At 53.7% G+C, this 20,655-nt stretch overlaps 1 protein-coding gene across 7 annotated transcripts; it reads right to left on the bottom strand.

The window, feature by feature from the left end:
* Window positions 1-1,513: 1,513 nt before the first annotated feature.
* On the bottom strand, window positions 1,514-20,432 carry C33H19orf47 (chromosome 33 C19orf47 homolog). Of its 7 annotated transcripts, XM_014796135.2 has the most exons (10): window positions 20,353-20,432; window positions 16,518-16,569; window positions 13,304-13,391; window positions 13,065-13,179; window positions 11,548-11,629; window positions 7,333-7,470; window positions 5,645-5,800; window positions 4,458-4,528; window positions 2,450-2,798; window positions 1,514-1,802 (listed from the first exon to the last, which is right to left on the bottom strand). In XM_014796135.2, the coding sequence occupies exons 2-10, from the start codon at window positions 16,534-16,536 to the stop codon at window positions 1,714-1,716; spliced, it is 1,107 nt and encodes a 368-aa protein (XP_014651621.1). In that variant the 5' UTR covers window positions 16,537-16,569; window positions 20,353-20,432; the 3' UTR covers window positions 1,514-1,713. The 7 variants fall into 7 exon arrangements, with proteins under 7 accessions (XP_014651621.1, XP_004441598.1, XP_087277865.1 ...); XM_004441541.3 differs by having other exon boundaries at window positions 1,514-2,798; XM_087421739.1 differs by having other exon boundaries at window positions 1,514-2,798; window positions 5,645-5,797.
* Between the last annotated feature and the right edge of the window lie 223 nt (window positions 20,433-20,655).

Below are 20,655 nucleotides of genomic sequence, written 5' to 3'. Positions count from 1 at the left end.
GCCACTGAACATACGTTTAAAAATGGTTAAAATGGTAAGTTTTATGTTATGTATATTCTACCATAACAACAACAACAAAAAACGATGAGGTCTAATCTCATCTTCACCTGCTCTTAGTCTTCCTCCAAACGCCCCAACCACTCCTTGGTAATCTCATCAGATCCTGGTCTCCAAATGGGAAAAGGGCCCCCAATTCCCTTCCGGGTCATCTCCTCTCTCTGCTCCTTTCCAGTGGGTATCGCCAGGCCCTTGGCTTTGAACACAGCTGTACCCTGAGCACTCCCCGAAGTTGCTGACCTCCAGCCCAGGTGGCCCCCTGAGCCCCAGGAGCCTGTTCACCTCTCAGTCAACACGGCCACCCTCCTGCCCCTGCTCGCTCCTCCCTCCGCAGCCTCCCTGTTCCCACAAACAGCACCTTCCTCTAGATGTTCAAGTCTCCCACCCAGGCGTAATCCGCGATTCCCACCCTCCCCTCGCCCCCACTTCCAATCCATCAGCGTGGTCTGCTCCTCCTCCTCCTCCGAAGCACACCCAGGCCCACCCACTTCTCCCCTCCCCTCCGCCACCACCTCACTCCACGCCACTTTCCTGTCCTGCCCAGGCTACTGCAGCGGCTGCCTCCCTGCTTCCCCCACCCCCCTGCCCTCCCAACAATTCACCCTCCTCACAGCGGCCAAAGCGATCTTCATAAAAGGCAACTCAGATCATCACTTGCCTGCTTCAACCCTCCCCAACTCCTCAACGCTCCCGGGATGGTGTCCAAATTCCTCACCCCGGGTCACGAAGCCCCAGGTCATCTGGTTCCTGCCTACCCGTCTCCACCTGTGCTGGATGGCAGGCCCCTCCCTTGCTCACCAGCCACCCTGGCCTCCCTCCGTGGTCCTTGTGCCCCCTCGGGGCCTGTGCCCAGCTGTTTCCTCTGCCTGCTCCTTGCCTTCTGAACTTCCCGGAGTCGCTGCTTCTGATTCCCAGCTCAGCCTACATGTCACCTCCTCTGAAAGGCCTTCCTACCCCCAACATCTAAAGAGGCCCTGGTCACTTCTACCCAGCCCTCCAATTCTCTGCACAGTGTGATCACTGTACCGCCCTCGGGCAGGGGATCGTCCGCCCCACTCACGGATGGAGCCCCAGCTCCTAGAACAGGCCAGGCCCAGGGTAGAGGCTGTGCGGCGGTGACGAGGTGACCAATCAAACCCATGGGAAGCCACTGCCTCACAGGGAGCCTGCAGTTTGGAAAGCCGCCGCCAAGCAGAGTGGCAGAAACAGGTGAAATCCGTGGAGGGGGAGGGCAGTGACAGAACCACCACAGTTTGCTGAGGGCAGGAGGAGGGCTGACTGAAGGGTGACCGTGACCATTAGCCCTTCCTCTTGGGGCCTGCAGCAAAGGCACGGCCCACGTGTGTGCAGGAGCTGGACCTTCAGAGAGGAACCGACCTTCACGGGCCCCCACCCACATTGTGCTTGGTGTGAGAAACAAGCCTGGGACTCACCCTGAAGGAGGGGAGGGAAACAGTTGGAAAGTCACAAAAATATATTAAAACAGCCGTTTTCTTCTCTTTCAGCACTGGCCTCCCTTCCCAGTGCCCCTTGCCCGCCACCTGCCATGGACTTTCAGAGAAAAAGATGCCCAGGGCAGGAAAATGGAGGTGCCCGAGCTGCAGCCCAGGGCGTGGGGAGGTCCCTCCAGCCTGGGAGTGAGGGCGGCTAACAGTCTCAACAGGCTCGACGCCACCGTCGACGAGGGGGCCGCAGGGAGGCCGGCGGTGCAGGAGTGTCAGGCAGGACGCAGCGGACAGTCGGGCCTTGCCACGGGGACAGAAAACAGAAGAGAAATGAACAGAGAGAAGAGAGGGGGAGACAGAAGTTAAAGCAGTGGGGGGGGGGCAGAGGAGTAGGCAGAGGGATGGGAGTTGGCGGGGGGGGGTACGGGGGCCCCTCCAGGGGACACCCACTCTAGGGAACTGGGAGGCGAGGAGCTGGGGTTGAGGCAGCAGCTGCTGCTGAGAGGGAGGAAGGGGTCAGGAGAGGAAAAGGGCACTGGGCACTTGGGAGAGGTGGCGAGGGGGTCCCACCAAGGCCGCAGTCAGAGAGGACAGAACTAGGACATGAGAGCAGGGAGAGCCCCAGAGCGGCAAGGCCAGGCCACAACGACCATCTCGCACTGAGAAGAATGGGGTGAATCCCCGGAGAGCTCGGCCCGGCTCGAACGCCTGAGGGAGACAAGCAGTGTCGACCAGAAGCCGGCAGAGGGGCGGGCGCCCTTGCTGAAGCCTGTGCCTGGAGAGGGGCCTGCGCCCGGCCCAGGGCTAGGTCCTGCGGCCCAGTCTTTTGAACACGCTCACAGTGCCCGCATGGTCCATCTGGGCACCAAGGCCCTCGCTGGAGCTGCTCCCCCGGGGCCCCACCAGGGTCCTCTTAATGGTGACCTTGACCTCGGCCGAGGACTTACTCTTGGTGCTCGTGACCTGGCTGTCCTGGGCCTCGGGCACAAGGGCAGACTTGCCCAGTCTCTGGATAATGCTGACTTTGGACAGGGACTCCGGCTTCCTCTCGAGCCCGGGGCGTGAGGAGAGGGCCAGGCGCCGCAGCGTCGGGGCGGCGGCCGTCGTCGCTGAGCTCGTGGCCTTGGCCTTGACAGTCAGCGCCGGCTGGGGACTGGCCTTGGCTGGGCCCCGGCCAAGCTTCTTCAGGACCCCAGCATACTGCAGGACAGAGCTGCTGCTGTCATTGTCGCTATCCCAAGCCAGATCCTCGTCCATCTCTGGGGTGGCCCCCAGACGGCTGAAGACTCCTGTGGGCTGTGGAGGTCAGAGATGGGACAAGTGAGTCATTTAGTCGCTCAACACGCGTTCACGGAGAGCTCTCACCTGTGCCTGGCCTCATGGAGCTCACAGTTGGGAGCAACACGCATCGGTGACACCCCAGATAGTGGTGGGAGCCACGGCAGGGGAAGTCCAGGGGCCTGGGGAGCCCAGGGGAAGCTCCTGACCTCGCCTGCAGTTCAGGGAAGGCTCCCCGGAGAAGGGCTGTCTGAGACGAGACCCGAAAGCTGACCAGAAGCGGGTCAGACAAAGAGGTGGAGAGGGAGGGGGAGCCACGCAGAGGGAAGACCATTTGCAAAGGTCTACAGCTGAACGTGAGAGAAAAGATGAATTTGGTCACTCACTCAACAGATATTTTCTGAGTCCCGGCTCTGCACCTGGCCCTGTGCTGGGCAGTGCTGGGGACACAGTGGTGACCAAGACTGCCCCAGCCCTGCCCTCACAGTCCAGTGAGGAAGACAGAGCTGGCACCGGAAATGACACACATACTTCTCTAATTACGAGAGCAACACATTCTCCGGAAGAGAAGGGAGAACTGGAGCAGGGGCCAGGGAAGCCGGAGTTCAGGGCTTTCTCTGAGGCACCAATGTTCAAGCCAGGGCCTCAGGATGAACCGGCAGAGAACAGAGCGCGGGCTAAGTCCCCAAGGGAGGGATAACAGTCATATTTATGGAGCACTCGCTATGTGCCAAGCTCTTTATATGGCTGCATCTTCAAGCTGCATGATCCTGAGTGTCATCATCATGCTCACGATAAGATTCTAGGAAGGGAGAAAAGGCCAGAGCAGGTGAGCCCTGGTGAGCAAGGGACTGAGAGGTGGGAAACGCAGCTGGGGAGCTCAGCCACAGTAATCAAAGGGGACACTGAACGAGTGCTTACCACGCACCAGGCTCCCCAGCACGGTGCGAGTCTATCTCACTTAATCCTCACGACCACCTATGAGGTGGGTACTATACAGACGAGGAAACTGAGGTACAAAAGGCTTAAGTGACGTGGCCAAGGTCACGCAGCCAGGTGGTGGCAGAGCTGGATTCACACGGGGCAGCGGGCTCAGGCTGTGTGCTCCCAACTGCACACCGTGCCTGGGCCTGCAGGACTGCAGGCCACAGCAAGAAGGGTGGGCTTCATCATGAGCCCAGGGAAAAGCCCTTTAAGGGCCTCCGGGGCGGGGGAGGGGGGCTGTCTTGTGGCTGCACACGCTGCCGCTGTGGGAGAGGGGCTGAGGCAGCTGCACAGAGACCAGTCAGGAGGCCACCGCCCTATCCAGACAGAGGTGGTGGCAGAGTGGGTAGAGACAGATGGCACCATCAGACTCATGACTGCTGGAATGGAGGCGGTGGGGCACCCCTGAGACGGGGCCAGGAGGGGAGTCGCCTTGGGGGAAGATGCTGAGGCCGGTTTTGGGACATGGGGTGGAAGGGGTCTCTAAGGGCGGTGTCCAGGAGTTGGCCAGACTCCTGGGGCTGGAAATCGGGAGAGGTGTGGGCAGCAGGAAGACAGGGAAGCTGCCAGTGCAAAGAAGGGAACTGAGGCTGGAAAGGGGCATGCGAGGGGTGAGATGTGGGAAGCATCTGGAACAACACCCAGGGGAGACAAGAACTGAGAGCCCCAAGATGTCCCCCATTTCCAACTCACTTTATTCCCCGTCGTTGTGTCAGCCTTGGTCTCGGCACCGAGGCGGTCAAACACGGACGTCCTGTGGAGACCTAAGAGGGAAGTGCAGCCATCAGCCAGCCCTGCTGAGGGCCCCTGGGGGCCCGGCCTGGCCAGCTCTGTGACAACAAGGGTGGGGACCCCTGGCAGCCCTCATTCAGGCAGGCACAGACCGGGCCCCATTAGGTTTGACGTCTACACCGTTGGCTAACGTTGACCTTACCCCACACCCTCGGGCTAGTGCTAAACGTGGGACGGATCAACTCAAATTGACACGTGCTCTTTGCACCGTGGGTACAACTTCATGAAGCGTGTGTGCAGGAAGAGTTCTTAATCCCTACTCATTCCTTTCACTCTTTTTGGGGTCACGGGCCTCAGAGAGAACCTGATGAATGGTAATGAGTCCTCTCCCTAAAGAACCACCTGAATAGCCACCAATGGGAGAATGCTTACTAAATGATGGTTTACTAATACTATGGGAACACAAAACGATCACTAATGAGCAGCAGCTGTACATGCACTAATGTGAAGAGATCGCAATAAAAAAAGTTCTAGAACAATACCTACAGGATGATGCTATTCGTGTTTAAAAAGAAAAACACCTATACATGTGGATACGTATGTACAATTGCATGTAAGTTCATGGATGCTGGTCTGGAAAGGTTAACAACAGGCGTGGGATATGGGAGTAAGGGGACAGAGTTTGTTTTTACTGTATATGCTCTGCATCATATCTGAATGTTCTTCCGTGAGAACATATACAATATTCTAAAAGGAATACTGTAAGGAAGACCATCTCCACACTACCAGATACAAACCCCAGCTATGCATTGAATCTCAACCAGATCCTTCTGGCTCAGAATGACGGTTCCCACTTTTTGGGGCACCTGCCCTCAGCCAGGCACAGTCACTCACTTCAGAGGCTGGCCATCATCGAATCCGTGTCCCTGCCCCTCGGAAAAGAGGCAGCAGCTACGCTAACTGCAGCACAAGAGGGCAGAGGTGGTGATGTGCCCCCCTCTACAGCCACCACTGCTATCCCCTTGGTCCAAGAGCCCTGGATCCCGGTAGAGCCTGCTTCCCAGCCAAGGCCTGTAGGACCAACCCTGCAGGATGCAGCAAAAGGGAATCGCGGTCTCTGTGCCACAGTGCGCACTGCAGACTGGTACCTTTCGCCGCCTGCTGCTGCTGCTCCAGGATCTTGCGGGTCCGCGGGGTGGTGCCTTTGGGCATGTTGATGATGTACTTCCCCTCCATCTCGGCAGTCACCCGGCGCCGCTTGGTGGGAACAGCCAGGCTCTCCTCCTCCCGGCGGGCCAGGGCTGCTGGGGGAGGGGGTGGCGGTGAGTACCTTCTGGGATGGAATGTTCTGCTGGGGTGGGGGCTGGACGCCCTGCAAAGGGCACACATGTGCCCTTTATCTTCATGCGTTTGCATGACTGGAATCCCCTGTCTTCTCAACCACCCCCGTCACCACTGACTCTGAACCACCAAGAAACTCAGAGGTCTAGGCGAGATAGGGCACAGAGGCACTCAGAATTCCCAGGCTGGGGTGGGCCTCCCAGGTTCTCTGTGGCTCCCCTCCCAGCCCAGCCAGAGTGTCCTCAGAGGCCGGGTGGGGGAGAGGCTCTAGAGCGCCATCTAGGTAGTGGTTTCACAGGTGTGCTCACTTCTTAAAAATCACTCAAGCTGCACACTTAAAATCTGTGCATAACCAAACCATATTTCCATTTTTAAAAAAAGAACCCCCTCAAATGTGTCAAGGGGTAAGAGCGCCAGTCTCTCCCAGGCTCACTATTTCTTTAACACTTTAGAAATTAATTTGAACTTTCTTGCTCATGGCACACTAATCCAAAGGCGGGCGGGGGTGTGGCACTTCCAAACACACACGGCAAAAGGAGTGTGTGCAATGGAGCAGGACAGGGTGCGATAGGGCTGGGTGTGAGAATAATGAAGCACCTCCCTGGGCCAGTTTCCACTTGTGCCAAGATCACTGTTGCAGGGATGAGTCCAACAAAGGGAGGACAGCATGGTGGACAGAGAGAGGGCTTGGAAGCCCAAAGGCCAGAGAACCTTTCACAGCTTTTAAGCTGAGACTGGGAAAAGGAACCGAGGCCCAGCATGGAAGTCTGCGGAAGAGGAGTGTTCCAAGAGCAGGGAACACAGAGGGGAAATGCCCCATGACCGGAAGGAGCCTGGAGGGGATCTGAGCCAGCGAGCACGAGGAAGACATACGACAGGAATCCACATCACGCAGGGCCCTGTAAGGCCGTGCGGGGAGAGTGGACTTCATTTCTGGAACAATGGGAAGCCCTGGAGAGTTCTAAATAAGGGTGTGAAAGGACCAGACTGAAGGTTTTGAAGCATCCCTCTGGCTGCTGAGAGGAAACACAGTAGCTTCTTTACCTTTGACCCCAGGCATCAAGCACAGGGCCGGGCACCAGTGCGGGGCTCAGTGAACATCTGTTAAAAAAGACTGAACCACCCATAGTCAACAATACTGTATTGTACACGTAAAACTTCATTAAGAGGGTAGACCTCATGTTAAGTGTTCTTACCACAATAAAACAAAATAAAAAAGACTGAACCAACCACTGAGTGAGAACCGCAGTGCCCCCGTGCTTAAATACACCACCTTAAGTGCCTCCACCGTCCTCTGGGGAGGTTGTCACCAGCCCCCTTCTACAGACGTGGACAGTGAGGCCCACAGAAGCGCAGTGACCTGACCAAGTCCGAACACTCTGGACACCTTGTTGCCCTCAAAGCATCTTGCAACGTTGGGAACACACCCCCAAATATCGTCTGGCAACCCACATTCACCTCCGGCTCCTCCCGCCACCTGCCCGAGTCCCCTCACCGGCGGCCTTGGCACTTTTGGCTGCTATCTTGTTGGACACGGTGACTGAGATCTTGGAGGTACTGGTGTCTGGCCGCCTTGGGGGAGTGCCGGGTGGGGAGTCGCGGTTCAGGCTGTTGGCGATCATTCGGGAGGCGGCTGTGGGGAAGAAAGGGAAGAGTCTGGTTGGGCGGCCCTGGGAAGGAGGCCAGGATGGAGAAGGCAAGCCTGGGGACAGAATGGGGAAGGGGCAGCCGGAGGCACCTGTGGCCAAGTTGTCCTCATGTGAGGATGCTTGGTGAGGGGGTGACGGAAACTAGCCCACCCCTCCTGCCCTGGCGGCCTTTCCTGAGGCCCCAGACCAGACTGGTTCCTGTCACACTTCACCCATCAGTCACTCAGCCCTGCACTGAGGTCGTCCCTCCCCTCCCCGCTGCAGCCAAGCTGGTGTGGGGATCCTCCTCACTCAGCAAGCGTGTGCATCCTCAGGCCACCTGCTGTTCCCTCTGCGTGGCATGCAGTTCCCCGAGTACCCAGGGCTTGCTCTGGCTCTTTACTCAGGTCTCATCTCAGATGGCATCTTCTCAGAGAAAGCTCCCCGGACCACCCACCAACCTCTGCCGCCCTTCCTCCACACTATGCTTTCTTTTTCTTCACAGCCCTTGTTACTGCTTGACATTAAATGACATCTATCTGTTTACTGATGGACTCTCCCCATGCGGAGACCCTGTCTGTTATTGCTGCGTCCCCAGTGCCTACAACGGTTTCTGACACTTCATAGGTCCTCAACAAACACCTACTGAAAAGATGAACACTGTCACCAAACCTCCCACCATCCCTACTAGACAGGATCTACTGCAAACCAATTTTACAGATGAGGAACTGGGTCTCAGGGAGGGGCTCACTCACCCAGGCCCCTGGGCAATGTGGGTCTGGCTCCAGTTGGGCTGGGGCGAGGAAATCGGTGGCCTTCTCTGGGGAGGGGGGGCAGTCTCTGGGGGCCCGTCTTCTGTGGAGCAGGAGGAGGGCTGTCCCAGGGTGCGAGGTGGGAGCTACAGCACGCAGCCTGGAGGGCCAACCCCAGTGTGGGAAGGAGATGGGTCTTGTCTCAAGGTGCAGCTGCTGCTAGCCTTAGGACACAGCTTTCAAAGGCTCTTGGGGGGCCAGCCCCATGGCCTAATGGTTAAGTTGGGCACGCTCTGCTTCGGCGGCCTGGGTTCAGTTCCCCACTCATTGGCAGCCATACTGTGGCGGCAACCCACATACAAAATAGAGGAAGACTGGCACAGATGTTAGCTCAGGGCCAGTCTTCCTCAGCAAAAAAGAGGAGGATTGGCATCAGATGTTAGCTCAGGGCTGATCTTTCTCACAAAAAAAAAAACAAAACAGAGCTCTAGGGGAGGCCCTGTGGGGAGGAAAGGGGGAAATCTTCATGCTACCATTGCTTGCTGGACAGGCCAGGTACCCCCCTCCAATGGCTTTCAGGTTTGATATTTTGTCCTACCTACCCCCAAAAAGTCTTTTCTTTTCCTGCTACATGATTTCTCTCAAAACCTCCTGAAGTCCCCATAACGACCCTCAACACATTATTATAATTACATATTGCCTTTTTTAAAAATTATAACTACAGCGTACAGAAAAATACATAAAATCTACACAGACCACTTAACAACAGGTGAGCTCGCTGACCACCACCCAGGTCAGGCACCAGGCATGGCCAGCACCCAGAAGCCCAGCCAGGCCCCTCCCAACCAGACCTCCTACTTCCCCCGGGAAGACAGGGTGGGTTTTCAGCCCTGCTCACTCCCTGGTAACAATTTGCTATATACCCTTCCACAATTTTCCCAGGACATTTCTTCAGGCAGTTCTCAAGCTGGGCAGGGCGGCTTCATGACGAGTGGCTGTAAATGACCTGGCCGGGCCGTGTAGACTCTCGTGGGGAAAGCCTCCATTCACAACGCTCTCTGATGGCCGAGCGCATACGATGGGGCCGTCCTGCTGTCAAAGGTGCGCAGCGGAGAGGGCCCTCCTCTTGCAGAGTACACAGCAGGCGCTGTCGTGCTCAAACGGAACCAGGGACAGGCTGCTTTACCACGGCAGGTGAGCGCCACTTGGGTGGAGGGAAAACAACCCTGCCTGTGCTCTCCTGAATCTGAGCTGCAGTCAGGATGTCAGGCTTCGAAGAACCGCTCTTCTTCCCCGACACGGACACACATATTCAGTTTTATAAAGTGTATACCGCCGGCCACCTCAGGAATGCTGTTTTGGACAGTCTCCCCGCCCCAACCCCGTTTCCTTCCTCCCGTTTCCCATTCTCTTCTTAATTGCTGACTTTCTCCACTAGGGTTGTTTGTTTTAATTTTTTAGACATTTTAAACTATTAAAGACATTCAGAACAGTATGAAAAGTACATACTATCTGATCTCGTTGATATAGACTTGAAAGACTGGCCAAACTAATCTACACTGTTAGAAATCAGGGTAGTGGGTACCCTTGGGGGGCAGTGACGCTGGTCATGTTTGTTTCTGGGTTTGGATGGTGCTGGCTACACGGGTGTTCCCTTGTGAAAGTCACTCGGCTGTACTTTTATGATCTGACTCCTTTTCTGTATGTAAGTTGTAGGAGACTGATGCAGAAAGGAACCCCAATTTGTTCAGCCTCCCCGCCTCCAGGCTCTAGAGTGGGTCCCGCCCACACTGACTGTTCCACGTGACTGGCTGTGGCCAGTGGGATAAGAGCAAATGTTATACAAGCAGAGGCTTAAGAGGTGCTTTGCGCATTGGGGCCTGCCCTCTCGGGCTGCTTCTGGAAACCCTGCAACCACCACTGTGTGGACGAGCCTGGGCTAGCCTGCTGGATAATGGGATACATGTGGCCAAGTTGTCCCTTTTGGCCCAGATAACATCACGCCAACCATCAGATGTGCCAGTCAGGCCATCCTAGATCTGCCAGCCTCAGCCAAGCTGCCAGGTGACCACTGAGATCAGCTGGGCTGGCCCAGAACAGAGCTGACCAGCCAAGCCATAAAATCAGGAGAAATAAAAGTCTCTGTTTTAAACCAGTTTGGGAATGGCTTGTTGAGCAGCAAAGACTAACTTGTATGCATGTTAAATTTTTTAAGTTTATTATTGTTTTTTTAAGGCATCATACTGCTGAAAAAATAAAAGTATAAATACAATCGATTTTCACCATTCACAGATTCCATATTTGCAAATTTGCCCATTCACTAAAATTTACTTGTAACCCCAAAACCAACACTTGGGGTGCTTTCACGGTCATTCACAGATATGCACACAACGGCAAAAACTTGAGTCGCCCAACACACGTGCCCCAACCAGGGTCAACTAAGGCACCACCCTGCCTTCTGGTTGCAGCCCTCATACAGTAAACAAGGGTCCTTTTCACGTCTATTTGGTGCCACGTCTTTCACATTTTTGTGCTTTTTGCTCGTGCTTTTGCTGTTTAAAATGGCTCCCAAGCACAGTGGCGAAGTGCTATCTAGCGTCCCTAAGCTCAAGAAGGCTGTGGTGTGCCTCAAAGAGAAAACACGTGTTAGATCAGCTTTGTTCAGGTGTGAGTTATCGTGCTATTGGCCGTGAGCTCAGTGTGAGTGAAGCAACAATATATGTTAAATGAGGTGTCTTTAAACAGACACACACAGGGGCTGGCCCAGTGCTGTAGCGGTTAAGTTCGCGCGCTCCACCTCGGTGGCCCAGGGTTCGCAGGTTTGGATCCTAGGCGCACACTGACGCACCACTTGTCAGGCCATGCTGTGGCAGTGTCCCATATAAAGTAGAGGAAGATGGGCACGGACATTAGCCCAGGGCCAACCTTCCTCAGCAAAAAGAGGAGGATTGGCATCGGATATTAGCTCAGGGCTGATCTTCCTCACAAAAAAAAAAAAAAAAAGAAAAAAAAAACACACATAAAATAAGGTCCTATATTGATCAGTGGACAAAAATGTTGTGACCAGAGGCCTGCAGGAACCTAGCCCTGTAGCTCCCTTGGGAGCAACGGCTCAGTGTCGGCTAATTCAGTGTTCGCAGCGCCTTTAAAGAACAGAACTCCCAGAATGAGAACTGATATATATACAGCCCCTCACTACCCAGTTTATTTGTCCCTAAGAGAAGAGGGCCTCAGACGGCTTTGCTCCCAGCTCTGCCAACTCTAGGCATGTCCCTCTCACTGCCGGAGTATAAGAACAAAGGAAAGGAGGCCCGAACTGATGGGACTCACCGCTACAGGGGCCTCGGCGAACCTCGCCTGGGATGGGGCTGGGGCTGCAGGGCACAGACTCAGTGGCGGCTTTGCACATGTCCTGTAAAAAAATAGACACCTGGGTTACCATGGGGACAAGAGCATGAAGTGGGGGAATCGGAGACCCAGAGACCTGAGCAACACCAGGGGGATCAGAACATGAGCTGCAAGAGGAGATTTCAAAATATTTGTCTCCTAGCCATGAGAAAGCATCAGACAAACCCAAACTGAGGGGCATTCTACAAAACACCTGACCAGTACTCTTCAGGACTGCCAAGGTCATCAAAAACCTCAGAAGACTATGAAACTGTCACAAATAAAAAGAGACTAAGGAGACACGATAAGTAAATGGAATGTGGTACTCTAGAACAAAAAAAAGACATCAGTGGAAAAACTGATGAAATCCCAATAGCCTGTAATTTCGTTAATGGAAGCATACTAATATTCATTTCTGTTTCAACAAATGTACCCTGGTTACATAAGATGTTAACATTAGGGGAAGCTGGATGAAGGAGATATGGAAACTTTCTATACCAGTGTTGGAACTTTTCCATAAATCTAAAATTGTTCCCAAATTTAAGTTTAAAGAAAAAAAAAGTTTTGCTCAGTGACCTTCTCTGTGATAACTCAGATAACGTCCCAGGCTTGAGAAAGCCCCCACTGTGGGTCCTGTCCTGGATGATGGACAGATGAAGGCCTGTCCCTGGGATGGAGGACACTACTAAAAGTGACGAGAAGAACCCCAGCAGCCACCATCTGGTGAAGTGGAGTGCTTGAGAGCGCAGCTCTAGAACAAGTTTCCTTTCTGGTCAAGTGGAGTGAGGAGTAAATGGGTCATATGTATGAAGGATGGAGAGAGGGCCCGGCAGGCCATGGCAAGCGCCTGCTAAGCGTTAGCTACCATAACTCAACAAGCACTTCACTCCGGTCCTGGCACGGGGCACCACGTACACCATCTGGGAGACGGCCACAGCAACCCTGCGCAGCAGGGGTGTGTGAAAAGCCTGCTTCAGAGAGGCTCAGGGAGGTGACATCACTAGTCTAAGGTCACTGTAAGCAGAGAGGCCAAGAATGGAACAGCCATGTTGTCTGCTAAGTCACCAACTGGGACCCACATAGGGAGCTCCCATCCTGGGGACAGAGAAGAGTCCTGGTAATGATAATTATCATGAGGAAGACGAGAACTAGTGATAATAATAATTACAGAGGGCCTTTACTGAGGCCCTACTAAGGGCAGTTTACACTGTACTAGGGCTTTGTATAACTCAATACTTACAACACCCTGCAAAATAGGTTTGCCTGTCTGCATTCTACAGATGGAGAAAGGAAGGCTCAGAGAAGTTAGGCAACGTGCCCAATGTCACACAGCAAATGGTGGAAGCAGCCTCGGAACCCAGGTCTGCCTGCCTTTGCTTCCGAACCTCCTGTTCGCCCTGCCACTGCCCCTCCACCCCCACCCTAAACCCAGGGACAGAGGGGTCGGGCAGAGCACCCACCTGGCGGTGCACCACCTTGGCGTGCTTGAGGATGGCAATGATGTCGCCCACCACAGTCACGCCCAGCTCATTCATGATTTCCTTGTTGAGATCCAGCAGCATGCTCTTCTGGATCCTACAGGGGAGGGTCAGCAGTGAGGCCACAAATGGGCCTGGGGGGGTGGGCCAGCCAGCTCCCTGTCTCCCCCACCTCTCCCCTCCTCTCCCCCAGTTCAGCTCTGTGCCCTCGGCCAGCTTACCTGTTATCCACAAACATCACGGCGTAATTGACCGCAGGTCCCGGAGGAATGCCGGCTTCCTTAAAGAACTGGATCCACTCGGAAGTGGCTGGGGGGTGGACAGGGCCCATCACTCACATTCCTCTCTTTAGAGAACAGCAGCAAAACCACAAACGCAGTGGCTCCCACAAATTAAACGCCCATCACATGCCAGGCCCTGGCGGGGTGCTTTGCACGTATGATGGAACTAAGCCCGCCCGACCCCCTGTGAGGTCAGACATGACGACTCCCCCACACTGCTAACAAGCAGCAGGGCTCCATACCGCCCTTCTCCTTACAGCTCTGCCCCGCCCTGGAACGTGACCCGCAGCCATCACGCTTGGCCAGTGACTGATGTGGGGGAGCCGGGGCTCTGGTTCTCCGCCCCGGTCCCCATCAGCGGGCCCAGCTCCAGTGGGTGACAGGATCCACAGGTGGATGGAAAGATGGGTCACAGATCCAGCCCATGAGCATCAGCAAGCCCCCTCCCTGCCACAGGAGCAGCCCTGCCTCAGAGAGGCACAGAGGTTACGAGTACAGGCTTTGGAGCTTGGGTTCAAATCCTGGCTCTCCCATTTCCCGGCTGAGGGACTCTGGGCGAGTTAATGCTCGGTGCCTCAGTTTCCTCTTCTCTAAATTTAGGATAATATGTTCAACAAGTATTCACGGAGAACCAGGCACAGACCTGGTCCTGTTCTAGGCACTGGGGAGACCACAGGCACAAGACAACATCCCTTCCCTCATGGAGCTGACACTCTAGTGATAAGAGCACCAATGTCCTGGGGTCACTGAGCTGACTCAGTGAGAAAGTCCATACAGAGGGCTTTAAATGACGCCCAGCCCAGAGGACATCCTCAACCCACTGCAGCCACCACCACCACCATCATCATCGTTATTATTCTGCCACCACTACACATGGAGCCAAGGCCAAGACCAGGCAGACACCGCCCATGAAGCTTTACTGTTTCTAAACTTGTCAGCCTCTTCGATGTGACCTTCAAACTGACCCTGACTTGTCAGGCCGGGTGTTAGATAAGATCATTAATTCCAAGCAGAACGTTTTTTCACGTTTTAATAGCTCTGAAACTAGCATCTACCTCACCTCAATGATGTGCCAGTTTAATTGGCAACATTATTTTTTTCTTTCTCATGGTACCTAACAGTACATCCAACAATCTACATTACTTTATTTATTTTTGTGAGGAAGATCAGCCCTGAGCTAACATCCAATGCCAATCCTCCTTTTTTTTTTTTTTTTTTTGCTGAGGAAGACTGGCCCTGGGCTAACGTCCGTGCCTGTCTTCCTCTACTTTATACTTTATATGGGACGCCACCATGGCATGGCTTGACAAGCGGTGCATCGGTGCGCGCTCGGGATCCGAACCTGCGAACCCTGGGCCACCGAAGCGGAGCATGCACACTTAACCGCTGAGCCACCAGGCCGGCCCCTACACTACTTTAGTTTAGAAGAAATCTGGTATTACTATGCCCACGTTGCTTATGAGACAACTGAAGCTCAGAGCGGGGAAAGAGACACACCCTGGGTCAGATGTTGTGTGGGTGGAAGTGCAGGGCAGGGGCACAGGCCCAGGGGCCACACCTCTTCCCAGGAGGCCCCTGCTCCCCGGCCACAGGCCTGTCTCCCCAGGACTGAGGCAGGTGAGGGCCCATGCCCTCAGACTTCCTCCACCGGCCCAGAGGAACGGGAGGCCTTTCTCTACTGTGCACAGGCCCTACCCACCTGCCAAGCCACGGGGCCCTGGGTGCCATTAGCCAAAAGTGGGCACCTTTGTCTAAGTATCAAAAAGCACCACATGACGATCCCATCCACAGGAAATGTCCAGGACAGGTCAGTCTACAGAGAGCTATAGAGACAGAAAGTAGGCAGTGGCTGCCAGGGGCTGGGGGGAAGGCGAGGGACTGCTAATCGGTATGGGGTTTTCAGGAGAGTGATGAATACGTTTTGAAATTGACTGTGGTGATGGTTGCATAACTCCGTGAACACAGAATATAAAAACCATTGAATCATACACTTTAAATAGGTGAATTGTATGAAATGTGAATTGCGTCTCAATTAAGCTGTTATAAAGGGGAAAAAAGCGCCACACAGACTGGAGGTAGCTAGCTGCCTAAAGCAAAGTCAAGGAACTGCAAAGTCCCCACATCCGGTCCTCCCCATCATTTCGTGTCCTACTAAGGAGGCACCAGCTGTGAGACGCCCCCCACTGCAGAAATGTGAACATGGGCAACAATGTATCTTGGACTCAGTGAGGTGTGGTTTGCTGTACACACCAGGAGACGCACTAGAATATTCACAGCGGCTTGTTTGTGAATAGTCCCGACCCAGAAACAACGCAAGATGCACTGACAGTAGCATCGATAAACAAATGGTGGTCACTCACACGGTAAATACTATACAGCGGACAATAGCTAGGGACATCCTTTACGATTCCATTGACATACAACACAGAAACAGGCAAACCCAACCTGTGCTCTCAGAAGGTGGTGGCTGCCCTGGGGAGGCAGGGAGAAGTGACAAAGGGGATACGAGGTGGGGGCTGCTGGGATGTTGGAAATGTATTTCTTGATCTGGGTGCTGCTTACATGGGCGTGTTGGTTTATGAAAATGTATCGACTTGTGTATATTTTTGTGCGTGTACATTGTAGTTCAATAAAAACGTTTTAAGAACCACACGGATATGTCTTATGTAGTTTTCTATATGTACAAATCTCAAAAAATTTAAATACTACCAGCTAATCTCTGTGCTGTGGCAATCCCCAAATACAGCGCTTAAAGAGAACACGGTGATAAGGCTTATGAGAATAATAATAGCTAACATTGTTGAGACCTATGCCCAGGATTTCACACCCAATAACCTCCTTAATCCTTACATCATCTCAGGACGTAGGGAGTGTCAGCATCTCCATTTTACAGGTGAGGGGCCACGTGGGAGATCTGCTGGACTCCATAACCCAAGTTCTGTATGGCTAGACCACGCTGTCAGGAGGACAAGTCACAGAGAGGAGGCGGGCAGGCCTTGAGCAGGCCCTGGCCCTGCCTCCATGTCCTCAGAGTACAGCTGTTCCTGCCAGTGACCTGGCCCTCCCTCCCCCCACCCCGGCTCCCCCCACCAAGGTCATACCTCAAAAAGGGCAGTGGGGAGAGGGGGCCCCGGAGAGAAGGCCACAGACTCACCCATAGTCACCGAGACCATTGTCTCCCTGGCCCTGATGCTGCTCCCTGGAGCCTGGAAGAGAGAACAAGGGGAGAGAGCCCATGAGTCCCGGCCGGCTGTGAGTGTCTGTCCCTTTCTCGCTGCCCGTCTGTCTGCCTGCCAGAGAAGAGTTCCCCGGCTGGGGGCTCACAGCCCAGGAATAGCCTGGAGCAGCTGGCAGGAAGTCAGCCTGGGACAGAGCTGCCATCGCAACTGTCACTTCTGCCTGGGACAGGGCCCAGGGACAGCAAATATCCACAGCTCCATTCTCACACACCTCCAAAGGTCTGGCTGGAATAGGAAAGGGACTAAAAAAGACACCCCCTACCCAAGCTTTAACCATAAATACCCGTTCATTTATCCATTCAAAAACTATTTCCTGAGAACCTGCTGTATGCGAGGCACTGTTCTAGGAGCTGGGGATACTGAGGTGACAAAAACACGGAGCTTGGCATTTAGGTGAGGACAAAGGAAAGGGGGAGACGAGAGTAAAAGATATGGTGCGTGGGAAAGCCTTCAGCGTCATGGAGAAAACACAGTGGACCTGCAAAGGGAGAGGCTGCAATTCTAAACAGGGTACTCAGGGAATACCTCTTAAAGTGACATTTAGAGACCCGAAGGAGGGGGAGGAGTGAGCCACGCGGTTTTACAGAGGAAGAGTGTTCCAGAAGAAAGTACCACAAGTCCAGTGCCCTGAGCCAGGAGCCCATCTGCCATGTCTGAGGCACAGCGAGGAGCCGGCGTCACTGCAGTGGAGGGAGTGAGGAGAGAGCGTGAGAGGAGCCGGGGACAGAGAGGCACCAGGTCATGAGGGGCCTCAGAGAAGAAACGGAAAAGCAATTTTCGCTTAGAGATTAGCGGATGCTAGAAAGGCATTAAAGACATATTAGCACCCACGGAGACTTTCTCCTGGACATTAACAGCAGTGTTGAAAGGGAACTAAAGGAAATCACTTTCTTGACTGATGATTCAATGCCATCTGACTCCAGGACCACCTGGCTCACTGCCCTGGCCCAAACTTCTCACTTAACCCTCCTCCTCCACCTCCTCCTTCACTCTGCTCCCTTCTACCCATCGCCGATTCTGATCCTTCTCCCTTATCCCTCCTCCACCTCCTCTACAAAGTGCAGAGGGCTCTGTCCAGCACCCATCTGTTCACCATCACACACCATCACACACGCCCCTCCTCACCCATTTTGATGGTATAACAGGGCTGATGTAAGAGTAAAGACTAGAACAAGACTGCAGGGTTCAAGTCTGGCTCTACCACTTACTAGCTATGTGGCCTTGGCAAGCTGCTTCACCAGTAAGGCCTCAGTGTCCCCATCTGTAAATTGGGATGGTACAAAGGTTACCTACCTCAGAGGACCATGGGAGAGCTAGATGAGTTTCTATGTACAAAGCACTTGAGACAGTGCCTGGTGCATACTAGGTTTTCTAGAAGTGTGGGCTATTCTTACCCGCCAGGCCTCATGCCCCAGCCTTCCCTCTAACACCCAGGTGCTTTGCCCGCCTCCCGGTTTTCACACAGAATGTCACCTGTGCCTGGAAGGCTTATCTCCTCCTGTCCTTCCAGCAAGCTCTCCTTCACTCTGCTTGGCTGCCACCTGCTTTGTGAAGCTTTGAGAAGTCTCATCCACATGTGAGACTCTCTTCTCTGTCTCCAGCTAAGGTTCATCCTGCCCTTCTCTGGCTTCAGCTGCATCTCTTACTGACGAACAGGACCACAGACATCACTCTTAAGTGATGTCTTAACTCCCTAAGATCCACTTTCCCTTCTGGATTTTACTGCTGGACAAAGACAACACAACCAGCATCTGTCAAAGAGCAGGACATGGAGAGGCTTCAATAAGTCAGACAGAACATCTCACACCCCAAGCACTAACTATGCACCAGGACCAGAGCTGGACATCATGCTCATGCCTCACAGCCTCCTCATGAGTGAGGACTATTATTAACTCCATTTTAATCGATGAAAAAACCGACTTATCCAGGTGCAGTCATTTGCCAAATGCCACATCTAGCAAGTGGCTTTACCGGGATTCAAAAACAAGTTCTCCCTGATTCCAATGCCCGTGCAGCAGCTCCTGTCGAATGTTACATACTCAGTGGGCACTGAGTACACATGCATCTCAGTGACTTCTCACAACTACCTGGGGAGAAAGGTAAAAATTCTCCCAACATTATGGATGAGAGTGGCAGGTCCCAGGTCACACAGGAAGGAACTGCAGGGCCAGGACGTGAACCCAAGTCAGCCCAGTGGCTATGATTCACGCTGCTCGGGGGATTACTACAAGCCAGGCACTGTGGTCTGTCTTTGCAAAGTTTCAGTTAATGCTTAAGAGCCTTCCAATACTGGTATCCCCTCCTACAGCTGCAGAATGCCCTGCTGGACTCAAATTGCTCTCTCCACCGTTAAAAGCCCATCTCCAGTGTGGACTTTCTGAACAGTGAAAATTATAACATTAATAATAATAGAAAAATGACAGCTCCCAAAACTCAAGTAATTACCACGTACCGGACTTCCTGTGCTAAGCCCTTAGAAGGCTTGAATCCAAATCTCGATTTTATCACTTCCTAACCCTGACTCTGGGGCGAGTGGCTTAATCTTTCTGGATCTCACTCCCCTCAACTATAAAATAAGAATGACAGGAGTATCTATTCCTAAAGCAGTTAGAGGGGTTAAATGAGTTCATAAATGCCAAGCCCTCAGAACAATGCTCGGCAGGTGATAAGCGCTATGTACGTGTGCATTAAATAAAATAAATAAATCTTCAGTGAGCTAAGGGAAGGACAGGACAGTCACTGACCTAATGCCAGTCATATGCAAAGTGTGAGCTGAGAACAGAGTATAAGATAACTTGACAGGGTCCACGGGATCTGACAACACAGAATCACACAACACAAGTTATTCCTTTTCCAATTCTCTTTCAGTTTCTGTCTACAGTTTAATAGACTGTTCTGCTTCCATTGTATTTCAGGGTAAGGTCTCCTTCTTCTCACAGCCAGCAACGCTAGTTTTCCATGAGGACAACAATACAAATTTTCCTTCTCAAATCAATGGACTGGAGGAAAATGTATCAGTGGTTTCAAAGAAAAAGAGAAATCTAATACTATGGGATTTGGCAAAATTAGCCAAATAGTGAGTGGCAGGATGTCGATTTGCCCAGCTCCAGACTCCAAGCTTTTCCTCTTGTTGTCTCTGAGCTTCCTCCTTCCTCTACTTCCTTGGAAGTCCCAGCTACACTAATGCCTCTCAGAATCATTATTATTATAGTTCCAATCTATTGAGTTCCTGCTTAGTACTGTGCCAGGCCTTGTGCCAAGGGCTTTGCACGCATATTTTATCAGCATCCTCACAACAACCCTTTGATATTGGGACTATTAGCTCTCATTGTATAGATGAGGAAAATGAGGTTCAAGGGGTGAAGGCAAAGGCCCCCTGCCACAAAGTGGAGCTAGGATTCGAACCGCAATCTGTCGGCCTCCAATTTTACGCTCCCAACCCACATCTTCCACGCCAAGCGCAAACAGCATCATCGATACTAACAATAATAGTGTGGTAACGAAGTGAGCAGTGTGCAGGCGCTAAGTCAGGGGCTCCGACATGCACGAGCTAACTTCTACTCCAACCCACAAGGAGGATGCTACAGTCAGATTGTGACCCCCATTCTCCAGAGGAGGAAACTGAGGTTCAGAGAAAGAAGTCGTCTGTCCCAGGCCGCATAACGGCGCCGGGAATGACTCCCGAGCCCCGGACACCATCCATCCCCACCGCATCCGGTCCAGGCCCACCACCCCCGGCCCGCGCCTCACCTGCCCAGCCGGGCCCGCGCCCACTCGCGCCGCCCGCCCTGCCGGCGGCGCCAACTGTCAGACCCTCCTCCCTCGGCCGGGCGGCCCGCCCCGGAAGCACCGCCCTCGCCGCCGGAAGCCGGGCTGACCCGCGGCCGCTCTAGCCCGCCAGACTGCCACCAGCGAGAGCGCGGCCCCCGCCGTCACGTGACCGCCCCCACTCGCGCAGGCGCTTCGCTCCGCCCCGCGCTAGCGAGGAGCGCGGCCAATGAGAAAGGCACATGCCCGGCCCCCGCCGGCCCGCAGTCCCAGCGGAGTGCGCTT

This window comes from Ceratotherium simum, chromosome 33, assembly GCF_057802395.1.
Source record: "Ceratotherium simum simum isolate JZ-2026a chromosome 33, ASM5780239v1, whole genome shotgun sequence".
Taxonomy (NCBI): Eukaryota; Metazoa; Chordata; class Mammalia; order Perissodactyla; family Rhinocerotidae; genus Ceratotherium; species Ceratotherium simum.
The sequence above is the reverse complement of the archived record's forward strand: the minus strand, read 5'-3'. Positions and strand labels throughout refer to the sequence as shown.

Excerpts from the sequence above, each read along its gene's own strand:
- C33H19orf47 (XM_004441541.3), bottom strand. Across the intron at positions 13,180-13,303 it reads GTGATGTTTGTGGATAACAG|GATCCAGAAGAGCATGCTGC; the intron begins GTAAGCTGGCCG and ends CCTCCCCTGTAG. Across the intron at positions 2,799-4,457 it reads ACACAACGACGGGGAATAAA|CCCACAGGAGTCTTCAGCCG; the intron begins GTGAGTTGGAAA and ends TGACCTCCACAG.